Genomic DNA, 17,604 nt, shown 5'->3' on the forward strand with positions numbered 1-17,604 from the left:
TGCTGAGAAGGGGGAGCAGTGTTTTTGGAGGAGCAGCAGTAATGAAGTTAGGAAGTGGGTTCAGGAGGAGTGGCATACTTTTCTTGCTTGCCAGAACCATTTCTCCATGAGAGAAGAAAGCTTTCTGATCTAGGACCATTTATTTAACCAGCCACTATGAAGTGTACTGCAGGAACCTACTTCTCGTCATCAAAGAAGAATTGTGGTTAAGCTACTTGGTCTTTGCCGCCTCTACCCTGAGACACTCAGCTGGGGCTGGGTTGATAATCAGTGCACATGGAAAACATCTGGTGCTTGAAGCAGAGCACAGTGCTCAAGTCTGACCCTTTTTAGGTAAACACTTGAATTTAGCCATGTACTTAAGTTATGATGACTTCAGCGAGAGCATTTGAAGTATTTAGGAGCTTTCCTGAGGAGGGGCGATTTCTTTCACATGAAGATACTTCAAGAAACATCTTAACAAGCAGAAGCCCATACAGCTGCCAAAGCTAGATTTGTGTTGGGAGAAATACTAAGCAGTAACCTCATCTGGGTTATTAATTAGTCATTATCTCAGGATGCTGTAATCTACTAATTGTTTTAATACTCCTGCTCTAGTGATGTGTTTGGGAAGGCGAGACAGACTTCATGCCTATAAGGAAAATTCTGGAGGAAACAGCTTGCTGTTGTGTCACTTCATATTAGAGGCCTCAGCCACTGCTTTAGTGATTCTTTTCATGCTATACATGTGGTGTGTTGTCCTCATCCAATACAAGGTATGCATCCACACCTTCTCCAGTATGTGAACCAGTTTTGCTCCTTGTCTTTGGAGTCCACTGACTCCCATTTATTTATCCTGCTTTCCTCTGTGATGCTGCACTTCACATTGGTCCATACAGTTGGATGCCCCTTCCATGGAAGGGGAACAGCCAGGAGTGTGATTTCTTGGTGGAAACCCATGGCATGCTTTGGTGCATCCTGCCAGTGTTGTGCTGTGTGCTGGTACCCATGCCCAGGGAAGGGTTAGGGCTGTGGCTGTTGGGTGACCTTCAAAATTGAAGACTTTATGCAAGGATGGAGACACAAGATCAGAGATGAGATTCACCCCAGGCTTGGGGCACTTGGACCCCAGTCATCAATGCTGTCGTGCTGTTTTCTTTTATCATTAGAAGTCATTTGTGGAAGCACAGGATACAGGGGTGTGCTTTGGGAAGGAGATGTGGTGTTGGGGAACATGGCCAGAATAAGTGGTAGGTCTTTACTCCTGCTGTCACGTAAGGATCAAGTCTGAAGGACTTAGCCTGGCAGCAGAGGTGGTCTGATGACAGCAGCACCGTTCTGATCTGGTCACTCCTGGGGCTGCCGCTGCAGCTCCGATCAGACAGTTCTCCACTGATTTGCACTGTTCAGGTGGTGCTTTCCATAGAAAGCAGCTTCCAGATGCACAGGCTGCGTTACGGCAGCTCCAGGCTATGATGCTTAGCTGTTCCTGGGAGTTCTCCAGGCTCAAGCCCATGGAAAGCACCCACTGCTGGTTTCCTTTCAACACCACAGCTTGGAGGAACAGAGCCTGGGAGATGCTGTGGCTGCCTGACAGGCATACTTGAGGCAGCTGCCAGGTATTCAGTCTTAGTTCTGTGTGATGCTTGTCCATCTGGGCAGGAGGGCCCTTCCTGACTTCTCCAGCAGCCCTTGGTGCACAGTATTTGGTGTGCTCCACATTCTTTCTGTGGGGACCTCCAAGCTATCTCCTGCACGTCAGGTCAGGATTTCAGTGGTCTTAGTAAGTGTGAGCACCCTGGCTTCAGCAGGGGCTGTGAGCAGGAAGAGTGCAGGTGACCAGCTGCAAGTCTTCAGTGGACTTTCCTAGGCTTGATATTTGCTTTTGTGGAGCTGAGCTCCATGGATAAACAGTGAGTCAGAGCAGCTTTGCCCAGTTAAAGTACTGTTTCTTTGTTTGTCCTAACATTGAGATGGAGTCCGGATGACACAAGATTTGCATTGCCATGTCTTGCTGAAAATGCAGTGCCCTCCTCTAAGTCCAGGCAGCCACTTCATCTCACACACCTTTATCTGTGGTCTGGGAGCCGGGCTGCTTGCCTTGAAGTACCACTTTGGTGTTCCCGGTCTCAGCTAGGCGCCGTCGTCTCTGTGCCCAGTGCCTGACCGGTGCTTTGTTCCCTGTTTTCCCAAGCCAGGCCCAGCTCCTTTTGCCAAGCCCCACGGGGTGGAGGGAGACCACTGAAAAGAAGAGCCCAGTCAGCATCTCTCAAGTGCTGGTGGCTGGCTGAGAGCCCAGCATCCCCAGCCTGGTGTGTGCAAGTGAGTCCTGCCCGCAGACCCCAGCCCCAGCATCTGAGCTGCCCTGCGACTCAGAAAGAGGTGTTCCACCCTCATTCTTCCCAGCAGATAAAAGGTTCCTGGGAAGCTGCCTCTAGATTAGATCCCCCTGGCAGCATCAGAGCAAACATGCTGCAGAAGAGGAATTGGCACTGATATGCCATGTGAGGTCCAGCAGTTCTCTCTGTAGCATAGATGGGGGCTTGGGGGCAAGGACAGTCTCAAGGCTGTGTTTAAAGTCTATCTCACTCTATGACCTTTGTTATTTATTTTATGCCCAGCAGGAGCTCAGAATTGGTGTCTCACAGCCTCTGTCTCCCTTGTTGGAGTTCAGTAGCCATTGGGACAGATTGTGTAAGGTGCCATAAAGCCTCAGTTTTTTCCCAGTGTCAGTGTCCTAGTTTGGACATCCTTGCGGCCAAGATTTCCCGGCTGCTCTTGGTTGTACTGGGTGCTGTGCCTGCCCTGGGTGTAGTGTGCTGGTGCTGTTCCCTGGGTTGGGCAGTACTGCTGTTGCTGGAGCTCTGACTCCTGTCATGATTTCCCCAGCAGATGCAGAATGCTAGTTCCTAGATGTTCTCCTGTCCTATCCTGGCTTGTTGACTGCATCCAGATCTCTTGCTTTGAGAGCCCTTTGCTGATGTCTGCTGTCATTGAGGAACAATTAACTTCTTTCCTCTTCCTGCTGTGGCTGCTGAATCTCTTCTCAGCACGGAGCCATAAAGGGAGCTCAGTTTTGCCTGCTGCAGGGTTGTGATTACATTGACCTTTGTTGCTTGCCTGTGCTGTGGGTCCTTTGTAGGCCAACCCTGCAAGGCAGCTGCTACCCTAGGAGAGCTATAGGGAAGGTGAGGAAAAGGTGAGAAAATCCCCAGCCTGCAAACTGCAAATGCTTGAAGCTGCAGTCTTCCTTACAGATGTTTGAAAAGAATTAGCCTTTATTTGTTATAGGAAGGGTGCAGGTGTCAGGATTTGGAGCAGATGCTGTTGTTGTAGGAGCAACACTGTGAGGCAGCTTGTGCTGGAGGTCATGCAGCATTCTGGGTGCTTGCCCCCCAGTGCCCGTAAGGGAAGAGGTTTCCCTGTAGGCATCCTACTTTTACATCCCGTGTGTTTTCTGCTGGATGAGAGAGACAGGCTAGTGAGCCCTTCAGTGCTAGTGCCAATCTTCCTCACCTCCTGATGTGAAGGAGGGTTTTCTCTGTGCTGCTAAACGTCATCGCCAGGGATGCTGCTCTAAGCAGCCCATGCACCCGCTTTGCCACCATCCCTGAATTGATGCAGGGTTTCAATTTTCCTGGGTCTCAATGGAGTACTTGCTAAAAGAAGGACATGAAGCTCTTCTGAAGTACCATCCAAAAGAGAATGCCCCATCACTGTGCATTCTGAGTGTGGTGTGTTCAGTGCTTGGGGCGGGAGGACTGGCCATGAGAGCAACCCAAATAACATCTGAGTGAACAGCTTGCATGCTGCAGAGTAAGGAGTAGGGATGCTTCCAGGGCAGATGCAGTAGGTATTCTACCAGCCCCTGGTGAGGAATTGGTTGTGGACCCCTCAGAGGCAGCTTGGACAACTGAGAGATGTTTCTTACTGCTGCTTGGTGATTTCCATGAGTAGCGGTTTCTGTGCTGGGAAGTGCTGATCATACTGTATAGGTAAGCGATTGCAGTCATGACCAGTGAACAAAATTCCTATGTCTTTGAGCACTGTGCTGCAAGGAGGTAAAGACTCTTGTCATGCAGAAGTGAGGAGGAGGAAACAGTCAATGTGACCTTGAGAAACTAGCTCAAAAACCTGGTTTTATTAGGCACACACACACATTTTGCTCAAGAGGAAAAGCTGTGTGTGGATGAGAATACCCAATCTGTGACAAACAGATACAGGGCATGAGGGAAGGCAAATACATTATATTCCCCTATGCACAAGAGGATTAGGATCAGAGCTAAACAAGAAGCTTTAAGATGAGTTGAGCTTAAGATGAACAAAGGAAAAAGGCAGAGGTGCAAAGCTTCTGCTAAAAATGTGTACTTGTGCAGAATGGACAGGATGGCATTTGGTCACTTCAGAAACTGAAGGGAACATGGAAAATTTCAGAGTAAATAAAGGATTGGCAAGGTCTCCTTGGTCCATGTTTCAGCCAAGCCAGATGACATGCATCTAAACACTGTGAACACTAAGTAAGAGCTTAACATGCACTGTTAAGTTCTCCTTAACAGTGCTTGAAAGCCGAAGTGATACTTGTACAGTAAAGATCCTGTATGAATAGACACCTTCACCTAAAAAATGAAGTATGGAAGAGCCAACCTGGGGTGGTCCCACAGGTGTATTGTGAGGAAGGTGCAGACCATGTACAGGCAGCTTAAGCACTGATAATAGACATACAGGAGATAGCCAAGAAGGCAACCCCTGAGGATCAGCCCATGTGCTCCTAGGTCCACAGACCAGAAGGTGGAAAACCACTGGTGTTAAGAGGTGGTGGAGTCTCCATCCTTGGGTTTAGTAAATGTCCATTGGGAATTGGTGGAGTTGCTGCTTCTGGGGTGTTGGGTGATAGGTGAGGAAGCCCTGTTTTCTGGGGCTTACTCCCAACCAGGGCTTGGTTGCCATATGGCCACTGCTCTGCAGAATATATAGCGTGAAGTCCAGCACCTCATCAGTCTCACCACTCAATCTATTTATGTTGTGTTTGCTGTATCACTACCAGCATATGCCTACAGGAAACATGGTAAGCCAAACAGAAAGTGGTATTTCTTTATAAAGTACAAGCTGGCAGGCAAACTTGATTTCTTTCCAGTAGATTTACAGCCCAGGAGCTTGAAGGGAAAATGACAGATATATTTGGAACCAAGGTGTTTGATTCAGTGAGTCATGAAATCTAACACTCAAAATTTTAATGCAGATCGGGTTGGCTGTGATGCTGCCATGCAGACTGAGAGCTGACTGATATGGAGAACTGTTGGATAGATTTGGGCTGCCTCTTGATGGCAGAGGAGGAGATGGGCCCTTGTGGACTAGGGTGAAACACATGGACAGGACCCTGTGGGTGTCCATGTGGCTTTGAGACTCCATAGTGTTTGTCAGGAGGCAAAGCAAATTGGGTTGGTGCTGGCTGCTGTGGCTGTGTTTGTTCCTTACAGCCAGATGGAGGTGGTTGGACTGTCTTCTTGGCAGCAGAGCTGCAACATGGTGTTGCACTGTTCCACCAAGGTTCCCTGGAGGGGAAGGAGATGGGGACACCATCAGCCCTTCCCTGACAGCCGGAACAGGGATAGGCACCACTTGCCCAGGAGCACCTAGTCCACTGGGATGTGAAAACTGAGGCAGGAGGGCAACAAGGTGAGACGTGGGAGAAAAACACAGAGCCAGAGCAACCAAAAAGTCTTTGAGGCTGAAGGCAGATTAGCCAGGAGAGGTGAACCAAGATGAACTGTAGCATACTAGGGTTTCAAGCTGTGGTACAGCTCTCTTGGCATGGAACATTTTGTTCAGGGCCCCACATGACTTGAAAGCACTACCCCCAGAATGGAGGGAGTTGCTGTAGAAGAGGCGTAATAAAGACTGAGCTGCCTGGAGCTAAATCCATATCGCTTGGTAAGGCAGCATATGAAGGGTTTTGCTGATGTTCAAAGGGAAGGTTTTGTGATTGGTTATCCTGGAGGATGTTGAAAGGGTCAGAGGCATGAAATGGACAGGTTCCCTGACCTTCATGGAAGATAGCCCCCAAAACCTTTTCCCTGTATTGAAAATCGTGAATCAGAAAATAACCCCCAAGAAAGAAGTGAGATGTGGCCTGGTGAAGGGAAGACTGTCAAAGAAAAAATGCTACAATAAAATGGTTCGGTTTCACCTCAAACTTGAAGATTTCCCTGATGCTGGGATTAGCCAGCTTGTGGAATGGTTTTTCCCAGGGAAGGGCTTCTTTCAAATAACCCCATTTCAAGTCTTTGAAACAAAGGAGCAGCCCAGTACTGAGCCCCAAGGAGTAACTAGGGGTCTCCAACACATCAGTGTCCCTTCAGGACCACCCTTTAGCAGGTTCAGGACAGAGTTCCTGGAGGAGTTCCCCTCCTCCTTTCAGGTGGGGGGAAGCAGGCAATGCTTTTTTCCTGTTTGCTCATTCGGTTTTCTCTAGAGGTCTCAGTTGGCTTTAGGGGAAAATCTAACCCCAGTTTCTCATAGATCCGAAGGCTCCCTGCTGTTACAGTCTATCCCTGTAGTTATGGTTAGATTACGGTTCCGTCCCTGCCAGACACTTGTGTGGCTGGCCGTGCTTCCAGCTGCGCTGGGAGCAGGACCAGCAGGATGGACAGAGCCAGCAGGACACAAGCTGCTGCGAAGCAGTGCTCTGAGCAGCATGGGGCCAGGGGCTGGCTCTGACAGTGACAGTACCTGCCAACCCACGGGCTGGGAGCTCACACACAGAGAAGAAGGTGTGCTGCCCTTTGCTGGCACATGTTTGAGGCCTGATGCAAAGCCAGCTGGACCCAGGACCCAGGACAAGGGTGTACTTCATCTTTGCTTTGAAGAAGCCGAGCCTGCCAGATCAAAGCTTTGGAGGCCTGGTGCCTGCCTGGCTAGCTCATACAGATGATGAAGCATGCAGGGAGCTTTGTACAAGGAGATGGAGAGGAGGCAGAGGGATGCAGGGCTTTGTCAGGTCCTCCTCCTTTCTGGTGATACAGGACTGATCCCTATTTTATGCTTGTCAGTGCTTTGCCCAGGCCTGTTTGAAATGCATTGGTAGCACATTTGCTTCTTGATGCTTTTCCCCTTTGCCTGCAGATCATGTTCCTCCTTGATGCACCCGGCATGTCAGCATTTCTCCAGCCCTCAGCTGCCTGAAAACCCCATACCAGGTCTGAAGCATGGTGCAGGGCAGCTTTCCCACCACTCTGTCTGCAGCAAGAGTGGTTTTTACCCCGTTGTTTTGCTCCTGTACTCTGGGAAAGGCTTTCAGCTAATTTGCTGACCCCTTCTTCCTGTCTCTTCTGAGGCTTTTCCCTGCTTTGCTCTCCAAGGGTCAGCCTGTTCTTCTTGTGACTGTTCATGGCTGCAGGCGGTTGGCACAGAGTTCTCTCTGCTGGGCTTCACTGGCAGGGTGTAGGTAACATACTTGGCTGTTTGGGGGGTGAAAAGGTTTCCTCAGTTTTAAGCGCTGGCTGCTGTATGAGGGTCCCCAGTGCCCAGTGCAGGCAGGTCTCTGCTGCACTGGCAGAGGGTGATACACCCTTCAGGCTCAGGTCCCTGGCATCATGGCACAGATCACCTATGGTGCTTGGGTGACCAAGGGCACCCCAGAGGAGCAGGTCTGCAAGGTACAGGCCATGTCTTCAGCGCGCTCTGGGGCCAGGAACCAAAACGCACCTCACCTCCCTGGACACTGAATCCTAGAGATTTAGCACATTTGGGGTTGGTTTGGTTTGGTTGGTTTTATTTAAACTGGAAATCTTTTGCGTTGTAGTCCCAAACCTGCTGGTATCCAGGCAGGTATCCTGCCTGTCTCTGTGCCTCCGGTCTGTTGGGAGGCTTTCACCTTTCCATAGAGGAATGTATGTGTACCAGAGCACAATCTCGCTGTACTAATTACAGGTGGGTTATTAACATTTACTGGTGAGAAAACAAATGAACATAGCTTGTGTGCTGACGTCACGCTTCCTGCAAGTGCAGGCCCATGCTTTATTGATGTACATTTTTCTGCAGGCATTTCTCAGGTCACCTCCTCATGACATCAGTGGTGTGGCTGGAAGAACGCAGCCAGGCACTTGTCCGTGTTAGTGCATCTGTGTGCCTGTAAGCTGGCTGTACAGCTTCTGCATCAGTCCTGCATGAGTCCAAGCAGAATGCTTTCTCTTTCTTCTTTCCCTCGTGTCAGGGGTTTGGCAAAGGATGCAATCACTGGGCATGAGGAGCAAAGACTCCAGGATGCACTGGTGAAAACAGGAAGTGCTGCATTTGGAGGGGCCTGCAGTGCTATTTTTATTGTGTGCCCAAGCTATGCTGTGCCGTGGCAGAGTTCAGAGTGGGGAAGGCGGCCTCCTCAGTGGGTGCTTCCTGTTACTCTGCCCTGCAAGAGCCCCTCAGGCATCTGCTAGGTGTTACCCCCTTCCCAGACTGGAGGATGACTCTGTGAGCATCCTTATGCACACCCTGCAGGCTGACCCGCAGCCATGGAAGGGCCAAGGCATGTCCTCCTGGCCTTCTTAGCCTCATGCCTCTGCCTTCCCTCTTCCCCTTTGCAACGGATGGATGAGAGCTGCAGGCTTGCTTAGCTTCCACATGGGTGCTCATCCAAGAGGAAAAACCCGGCAAGATGTGGTGACCTGCAGGCCAAGGACAAAGGCGAGGAGGAGGAGAGCCCTGGCCTAACAAGCCCTCTAGAGCAGCAGTTCCCTGCACTGCATTTACACAGGTCTTAGGGGGTGGGAGCTGATGCTCTGCAGCACCCAGTGGGATGTGCTTCAGGGCCTTCAACTAGGAAGCAGGATGCCTCTGCTCCTGGCATGGAAACATGGGACAGCATGGACACGCCAGTCCTGCTGGGTGTGTGGGGCAGGGAGCAAGGCTCTCTGGGGATGGCGGAGCAGGCTTCTCTGGGGATGGGGAAGCAGGGGGACTGCCATTCCTCGCTTCCCACTGCTCACAGAGAAGGGGTTGGAGTCCGGAACTGCTGAATAAGAGCTGAAAATGCCTTTTGGCAGGTTATTCTATGCTGTCTTCGCAGTTTTGAGGAAGTCAGCATTAAATGCACATAGCGCAGGAGGGGAAGGCTCTGGGGCTTGCATGGGACCTGGTTTGATGTCCTGCTCTTATTGCCTCCTTGGCCCCTCTGTGTGCTGTGGTGGAAAGCTGTGTTGATGGTCAGGAAAGGGCTTGGACACCACGGGCTGGTTCCCATAACCCCATCTGTTGCAACAGCCTCCCACCAATTCCCCGAGCCTTGGCTCTTGATGCTTGTATTGCATCTCAGCCCAGCCAGAGCCATGCTCCCTCTGTCCTACAGCACACCAGGGAAAGGAGGGACCAGGAAAGGCACCTTTTAACCATGTCCCAGCAAGCCTTCCCAGCCCTCCCACACCCCTGAAGCATGTCTGTCTCCATGGGGAGCCCCTTTGTGTGCTAACCAGCCTGGTGGGAGCTTGCATACCAGAGAGTGGTGCTGACTGTCACTGTGCCACCTGGCTAGGTTGATGAAAAGGCAGTGTAAGCCTTGGGCATATGCCCCAGCTTTTCCATTACTGGCTGTTCTGGTTGGGTGGTTGGAGAAGCTAAGAAAACTTATCTCCAGTCCCTTCCAGACCATCATCTAGGCTTCAGGGAAAAAATACATCTCTGGGACCTGTCTCTGTGAAATGTGGCTTAAATTACCCATAGGTTTGCGAAGTTCGTCTTGAACGTATAATGGTTTATATGAATAATGATTATGGTAGGCTCATGGGCAATGTGAGCCTCATTTTTGTAGAAAGACTACCAGAAAATGGGTCTATAAAACATGCAGGAATGAGGTAAAACAGTTTGCTCTCTGCAGAGGAAAATCATACCTCCCTGGTCTGTTGCAAGTCTTTCAGTACTTCTATAAAATAGTAGGTAATATTCAGGCAGCTTGTATAACTGGTTTGGATATTCAGAAAACCTCTGAAATCCTTCACAAAAGATTGTTAACAAAACTGCCCACTGGAAGGGATGCATATTCATGGCTCAAAAATTGGCTGAGGGTCCACCAACAAAGCCTAGGAATGGACAATTGCAGTGTGACAAGAGCAGAGGGATGAGGTTCGTGGTTATTAATGATCCAGAAAAGATAATGCGCAGCAAGGTGCCTAAAATCTGCCGATACCGTGGAGGTGTTGAGGTCTGTCAAGATGAAGTTGACACCCTGTGAAGTGGTGTGAGGCAGTGAGAAAGTGGGTCCTTAGAAGTGTGCAGCCAGGTGTATTGGAAGGAATGATTTGTTCTGGGACATGGCTGGCTTCTAAATTACTGTGGCTACTCAGGGCAGCAGCATTGCGGGCTGGTTGGAGATACTTGTCCTCAATGTGCAGAGGTGCCGTTGGAGAAGTAAATCATGCTTGACTGTACAAAGAGTAGCAGAAAGAGAGATGCTGAGAGCATCAGGATGCTGTTCTGGCATCCAAGGTCATTTTCCCACTCAGGATATTGTATGCGGTTCTGGTCACCTTTCCATAGGGTCAAAAGAGAGGATATATTTGGGGTGTGTGGTGAGAGTGGTTAGAGCTGGAAGAGACCTTGTGTCATCGGAAAGAGAAGGCATTTAATAGTAGTGAACTTAAGTCTAGAAAAAGCAAAGGCTTTTATTCTTTGGCTTCTCTCACTATGTGAGGAGAGCTGAAGGCTGGGAAGTTGCAGTAGGGTCATAGTCTTCTATTCAATATCTGGAACTCATTGCTGCAAGATACCATATACAACCTTAAAGTTTACAAGATTCCCGAAAAGAGGAATGAGAGGTAATTTCTCTTTGCAGTGAGTCCATCTAGGCTGGCACTTGGGAGTAAAACCAGAGGGGATATAAGCATTCACGCTCCAAAGCATGTGACTTCCCTTTGGTGAGTTTCATCCCATCATTTCTTCCCATCCCTCCCCTGGAGCTTCCAAGATTCTTGTTAATTCAGCCAGGGTGAATTATCCTGCCTGGCTTCCCAGTTGTTTCCCAACTGTGATCTCATGGCTTGGCTTTCTTCTCCTGCTTTTTATAGTCCCATTTTCTGCTCCCAGCAGCCCCACTCCAGCTCTATACCTGTGACTGTCTCTTTACAAGCTGATTGGTGGCTTTTCCAATTTGGCTGACGCCTCTTAATGCCTGTACCCAGCTGGACCTTTGCTTGTTGTATTGCCTTTCATCATTGGTGCTTCAGCTGGTTTCCAGCTGTGCATCCATACCAGCTGAGCTGGGAGGCCTCACTTGGAAGCGGAGCTTTCCAGGACAATGCAGTGAATGATTTGGTGCCCATTATCCAGCCACTGCTGTGTTGTGATGCTGATAAATCTCTGCAGCCAGGCAGGAAATTGTCAGGATGTAGCCGTGAGCTGGAGGGAAGAGCCCTGTGCCCTCCCTGCCAATGTCAGCATCCAATGCAGAGCTGCAAGGGCTGGTGGTAGGGGGCATCTCCGGGACATGTGTGAAGCCAGCACAGGGCAGTGGTGGTGGCTTTCTCATGCTTTTGGCAAGTGATGTCTCTTTTGCCCATCCCACAAGGAAAGCAGCACCTGGGCATTGCCCAGAAGTGATGCTATGCCATCCAGCCTTTCTACGTGGTACACAGTAGTAGTGAAGGATTTGGGATGGTTGGTTGATGCTGGATAAGAGGAGAGATTCAGAGATCAGCAGCCTGGGTAGATCTTCCTGTCTGTTATCGGTGCTTCCTTTTGCAGCTGATGAGAATTTTCTCTCCCTGTTACACAAAGTGATTGTGGTTTTGCTCTCAGTTTGTCATTTCTAGATCATCCCAGTGATGCTCAACCATTGCTAGCATTGTCTTCTCTGTGTTTCCCATGGAGATGCTCTGCACAGGAGAAAGATCTCTCCATGTCCAAGCAGTGACACTGCAGTGGTGCTGACCCAAACCCAGCTGCAGGCCTTGTAGCAATCTGAGGTGCACCAAAATAAGTATTTGACAGGCTAAGCCTCCTCTCCACCCTCTGTGTGGTGGCATCTCAATGCATCCAAATCAGAGGAGGGAAAGAAAACAAGCAGGAGATGTAACTAGCCCCTGATGGGTGCCCTGGGACCTGGGGGCTGAGGCCTGCAATGAGCAGAAGGTGGTGATTCAGCCTAATAAAGTTAATGGCACGCAGACAGGCAGAGGAAATTGTAGGATCATGATGCAGCAGCTATCCCATAGCAGTTTGTTTCCGTCATCCAGATGTGACTTCATCCCACCACCACCCCACCCCTTTGCTCTTTCCTGTACATGAACATTCTCTCTGCTGAGGTGGAGGGGATGACACACCATCTCCCAGGAAGAGTAGTAGTCTGTGAGAAAGAGATGCACCTAAAGGGCATGAAAGTGGGGAAGCAAGGAAAGGAGCTTAGGAACTGTGGGTGGTGGGACCACAGCTGCTGAAGTACCTGGGCTTTTCCAGCACCCTCACATTCAGTAGGCTTCTCCAGATGACCTGTCCCTGGACACTGGTGCCCACGGAAATCCTGTAGGGCAGAGGAGGCCTCAGGTAGCAGGCAAGGCAGGCCCCAAACTCCAGCAGTTGTTGTTCAGCTGCTGTGCTTCTAACCATGCCTTCCTCTTCTTTCCCCAGGGAAGACGATGAAGCTGTAGAGATGCTTCCCTACGTGATTGCCACCCTTGGCTCAGCGGGGGCCACCTGCAAAACCTCTACATGCAACAACAGCACCAAGGATTACTGCTACAGTGCCCGCATCCGCAGCACTGTGCTGCAGGGGCTGCCTTTCGGAGGGGTGCCCACTGTCCTAGCCCTTGATTTTATGTGCTTTCTTGTAAGTACCTACTGTTGCTTCAGCAACTTCTTCCATGATTAGCCATGAAGGGAGCTGGTTAATGTTGAGGGCCCCAAATGCCATCCATTACTTTGCTGCTGGCTGACTTTGCTACTGGCTGACTTTGTGGCCCTGATCGTGTCCCTTACCTACTGTGGGCTTAGCCACTATTGACTTAACTCAAATACTACCACATTGAGCCCATGGAAGGTGTTGCAAATTTTCCTAAGGACGTGGATCAGATTAGGTGAGTCCTGCATCCCAGACCTCCTGCTTATGGTCTCGGGTCCCTGCAGCTTTACCCACTCAAAAGCTTTTCTTGTTCCTCCTTAGAAACTGCAAGACCACAGATACTGTAGGAATAATCTCACCTCTCTGGGACCTGAGGGGCCTTTTGATTCTGTGGCTAACTTAGCTACTGTGTATTGCACCCTGGACCTCTGCCTCCCACAGCCATCCTGATAGTTTGATTTTAACAGCCCTGGGGAACTTGTGCTGTCCCATGATCTCAGTGTGCTGTTAGCTGAGCAGTTCTGTCCCCTCCTACCCTGCCTATTCCTGTGGCTCTGCACAGAGTTGGACAGTGCCTCATCTCACAGTTCTTCCTTTGCTCTCTTCTAGGCACTGTTGTTTGTCTTTTCAATTTTGCGTAAAGTTGCTTGGGACTATGGACGCCTGGCCCTGGTGACTGATGCTGACAGGTAAGCATGGGAGAAGGGCGTGTGTGGTACCCTTCTTTCTGTGGGGCAGAAAGGACAAATACCCCTGCATGTGCTGGGGGCAGCTGGGGAGGAGAGGCAAGCATCCCCTGAGTTCCAGGAACAGGAAGAATCCTCACTGGCTTTTTTGCTACAGCATCCTTCTCCCAGCACAGGGAGTGACTACTGGCTCCATGTAACTTATGGTCCCTACAGTGACAGAGGTGTGCAAGAGCCCTTACAGAGACAGCAGATGGAAGGAAGAGAGAGAGGAAAAAGGTCACAGGAAGGGTGAGGGCTGCCACAGTGAAGGCTTTGTTAAGCCTCTGGAGGTATCTTTGGTTCTGTTGGGTGCCGTTCTTGTTAAGAGCACTTTAAAGTCATAGGCTGCATTTCCAGGTGCAGTACTGCTGTGCTAATGTGAGTTTAGCTTACATCTTAAGTGCTGATGAGTCGGTCCGGGTATGGATCCTTCCTACCCAATGCATTTTTGGTCTCTAGTGTCTGTTGGCAAAAGCTAGGGCCCATTAGGGATGGCAGCTCCACAGCAGAATGAGATGCTATGGTTGTTTTTGCTGGCAGCAGTGGGAAGGACAGTGATTATTTTATTTCACTGCAGAACAAGGAACTCTCCTGGATTAAGCCAGAAGGGATGTGCAGGTAGTCTGCCCCTCTCCGGGGGTGGTTTGCTGTGCCTGTGGTGTTTTGTCACATGCTAGAGGCAAAATGCAGCTTCTGAAGGCTGGCTGTGGTAGATGGTTCTTCCCTTTGAATGAGCTCCATGAGCTCATTGCAGCCAAAGGCTCAGATGGGGCTGAGCTCCAGCTTCTTTGGTTCCTTTGGCAAACAGATTCAAGCAAGGTGCTCTTCAGGCACCCCATGCACAAAGGTGCAAAGAGTTGTTCTCTTCCAGCACCAAACCAGGAACCCTTCTGGTTTAAGTAAGTGATCCTGGATGGCATTAGATAAGCAGCTGTGTCCCTGTGGCTCCTCTGCCCCTCCTTTTGTGGCCTGGCTGGGGAAATCAGCAACGTAGGGACACTGGGGGAAAAAGAGGAGAAGGTAATAGCTGTATGAGGGCAGCAGCTCCTCAGGGTTAAGCTTTCTGAGCCTACATGAAAGCTTAGGTCATGTAGGTGCTTACTGTTGGTCACATGATGCACAGGTCTGGACTTAGATGGTCTTTTTCTGATGCTTGAGGTGGTGCTTGAGTACCTTTGGTGCAAGGGAATGGGAGCAGTGGCTGTAGGCAGAAAGGCTGAGGGATGCCAACTCTTTGGTGAGGGACAGCTGGTAAGTGTATGGTGTGGTAAGAGCTGTGGATCACCACGACCAGGATCCCAGGGAGGACCTGCTTCTGCTTGACCCATGTGCAGGGTGGGATGAGCATTTTGGGAGGGTAGCATGCAAGTGTGTTGGCTGCCTGGCTGGGGAGGAAAGGCATGAAAGGGGAGCTTAGACAGCAGTTGGGCAGCCCTGGCTGGTTGTCCTGCCTGGCCTTGTCCCTCAGGGACTCCCTGGGGCACTCATGGTGTGGAGCCAGGCCAGCTTCACTTTAGCTGGCAGCAAAGCACTCTGCCCCCAGGCTGGTGGGGGCTCTGGGTTGTTGAGATTTGGGGTGATGCTGGGCTCTGGAAGCAAAGTCCTCTCCAGTCTGACCATCAGCAGGTTTCTCTTCCCCAGGACAGTGCGGAGCCGTGCCGGGTGCGTAGCTCCTTGTGACAGAGGTGACCCAGCACCTGCTCACGGGGTTGTAACCTCTCCCTTTCTGTTTCTGTGCCCCCAGGCGCCGACGCTGGCAGACGGAGCGAGAGGAGCGGGAATAGTATGTTGTTTTCTCAGGGTCTTGTTTCTTCTTTCTTGCTTTCTCTCTTTCTCTCTCCTGTTCTCTTGCAGTTTTCTGTCTTGCTTCTGAACTAATCTAAGTGGCTGGGAGTTTGGGCTTGGATTTGTGCCTTTCAGTGGATTCACGCTCTTCTCTTTCCCTTCCGTTTGTGTCAGCCACTACCACAGCTGGATGCGCCTTGGTTTTCCCCTGTAGGCTTTAAACACTCCACAAAGGCAGCAGTGCCAAGGAGCTCCCTGTCCTGGCCAAGGTGGAGGTTACCACATCATATGTCCTGCTCTACCACCTCCAGCTATCCTGCCTTATGATGGAGAAAATTAACCCAATTGAGCCCACAGCACGCTTGGTCACGTCCTTTGCCTGATCCTTCTTGTGCCAGGGTGCCACGAGGAGTGCTCCTGCACTGGCTGCAAGGGCAGATGGATGCACAGAGAGGATCTGGCAGGCAGTTGCAAGACTTACGGCTTTTTTTTCTTTACCTCATGAGGCTGCTGTGACCAGGGCAAATGCTGGCCCTTGTCTCTTGCTACATAACCCCAACTGGCAGCACACCCAGCAAGGCAGCGCCTTTGTCCTTTCTCTCTCCCCCTTCAGGAGCAAACTTCTTGTCTCAGCACTGCTGAGAGCATCCTCCAGCACCGTGGCCTGACATTGCCCGTTAAACCCTGCCATGGACCCTCTCTCCCTGCTCTTCTGTATTGCTGCTTTTATGGCTAAGAAAAGAGCATCCCCTATGCCTTGCCAACTGGCTGGGTGGTACACACCACAGAGGAGACAGTCAGCTGATGGTGCAGAGCCTATGAGGTCACGCCAGCCAGGCTGATACAGGTCTAAGGCCAAGGCAGCAAGCTGCAGCCTCACTTCTCATACTCCAACCACTTGCAAAGCAGGGGCCCGCCACTGCTGCTGCCTTGAGAGGGTACAGGGGTGCTCCTATTTTTGTAGCTGCTCCTTGCCCCCAAAGGAGCAGAGCAGTTGGAGTTACAAAAATAGAGATGGTGGTAACTGTGGTACATGGCATAGAGGGGACCCCTTGTTCATGCTTGAGTGCTTCACTAGTGGTTGGCTCTGCTTCAGGTGTGTCTGGCAACTTTTCCCTGCTAACACCTTGTGGGGGAAGTAAGGCAGAGTTAGCAGAACCATCGTGCTACGAGGCTTTTGCAGGGGGGGCATCTCAGTTATCCTCATGAGTGCTTGTCTCTCTCCAGGAGGCCACTTCTTCCTGCTCCTCTTCTTCATCTGAACTTGCTCTTGCTTCTGCCCTACCCCCCAACAAACTTACTGCTTGAGCTGGGACAGTGTTGATAGCCAGAAACTTCCAAAAGCCTGTGGAGCTCAGCAAGGAAACCTCCTTCTGGCTATGCTCCTCCAAGGCTGATGGCACTTTTGCATCCCCGCTGTGCTCTGTGCTGGGCCTCAGGGACACTGGTATGCCACCTGGTGCTCCCAGCCCTTGAATGTGCAGCATCGCTCTTGGTGCAAAAGGCTATGTTTGGTGTGTCCACTTCCCAGTTCTCAAGCAAAGGCCCTTGTCCTGTCAGTTGCCAGGGCTTGTGGTAGCCATCAGCACTCTTAACCAGTGACTCAGTGTACCAGGAAGTTGTGGCAGCCTACCCCCACCTCTGTGTAAGGGCAGTGTTCACAGAGCCCTGTGGGGCTTGCCACCTGCACAGCCACCTCCTGCCTCATGCTGCAGCAAGCCCTTTCTATGGTATGCCTGGCCTCCCATCGGGGAGCCTTTGATTCTCTTGGCCTGAAGTTAGCCATGCCTTGCACCCTATCCTTCTCCTTCCCTGGTGGGGCTGGCAGCAAGCCTGGGGCAGTAGGTAGGGTCCCACCTTAATCTTCTCATGGTTTAGGGCAGCCTTGCTGCCATCCACTTGCTTTGTTTAGTGCTTTGCTTAGTGCTTTGCTTTAAAAAGCCTCCAGCTAGGTGCAGGTACCATTGGAGCTCCCTCTTCAGCTTCCCATCTTTAGCAAGGTTTGGCCTCTTCTGTCTTATTAGCACTGCAGGTCATCCTCATTATTGTCTCTGCATCCCTGCAAATGGAGCTGAGTTAGCCTGGTCATCTCATAACATGACACTCTTCTCAGTTCTTCCCTCAGGTGCTGCTTCTGCTATCCCCTTTGCTTTTCCAGTACTGAGGAGCCAAAAGCACACCATGTCATCACGCTGGGCTCTCCTCAGGGCTTCAGACAGCAGAAATTTGCCCTTGCTCCCTGCACCGAGCTGCAAGCCCTCTGGAGCTGAAGGTCCAAGAGCTTGGTTGAAA

The 17,604-nt window shown here is 50.8% G+C and overlaps 1 protein-coding gene across 3 annotated transcripts in view; it reads left to right on the forward strand.

Moving 5' to 3' along the window:
• Positions 1-17,604, forward strand: part of TMEM63B (transmembrane protein 63B) — a 46,039-nt gene that overhangs the window by 14,339 nt on the left and 14,096 nt on the right. For 2 of the 3 annotated variants that reach the window (XM_065679977.1, XM_065679975.1), the window contains 3 exons: positions 12,589-12,787; positions 13,409-13,488; positions 15,272-15,310. In XM_065679977.1, coding sequence (XP_065536049.1) covers positions 12,611-12,787; positions 13,409-13,488; positions 15,272-15,310 — 296 coding nt within the window. In that variant the 5' untranslated portion in view covers positions 12,589-12,610. Of the gene's footprint in view, positions 1-10,798; positions 10,881-12,588; positions 12,788-13,408; positions 13,489-15,271; positions 15,311-17,604 lie in introns of all 3 variants that reach the window. The other variant, XM_065679978.1, reaches the window with a different exon arrangement.

Source organism: Lathamus discolor, chromosome 5, assembly GCF_037157495.1.
Source record: "Lathamus discolor isolate bLatDis1 chromosome 5, bLatDis1.hap1, whole genome shotgun sequence".
Classification (NCBI taxonomy): Eukaryota; Metazoa; Chordata; class Aves; order Psittaciformes; family Psittacidae; genus Lathamus; species Lathamus discolor.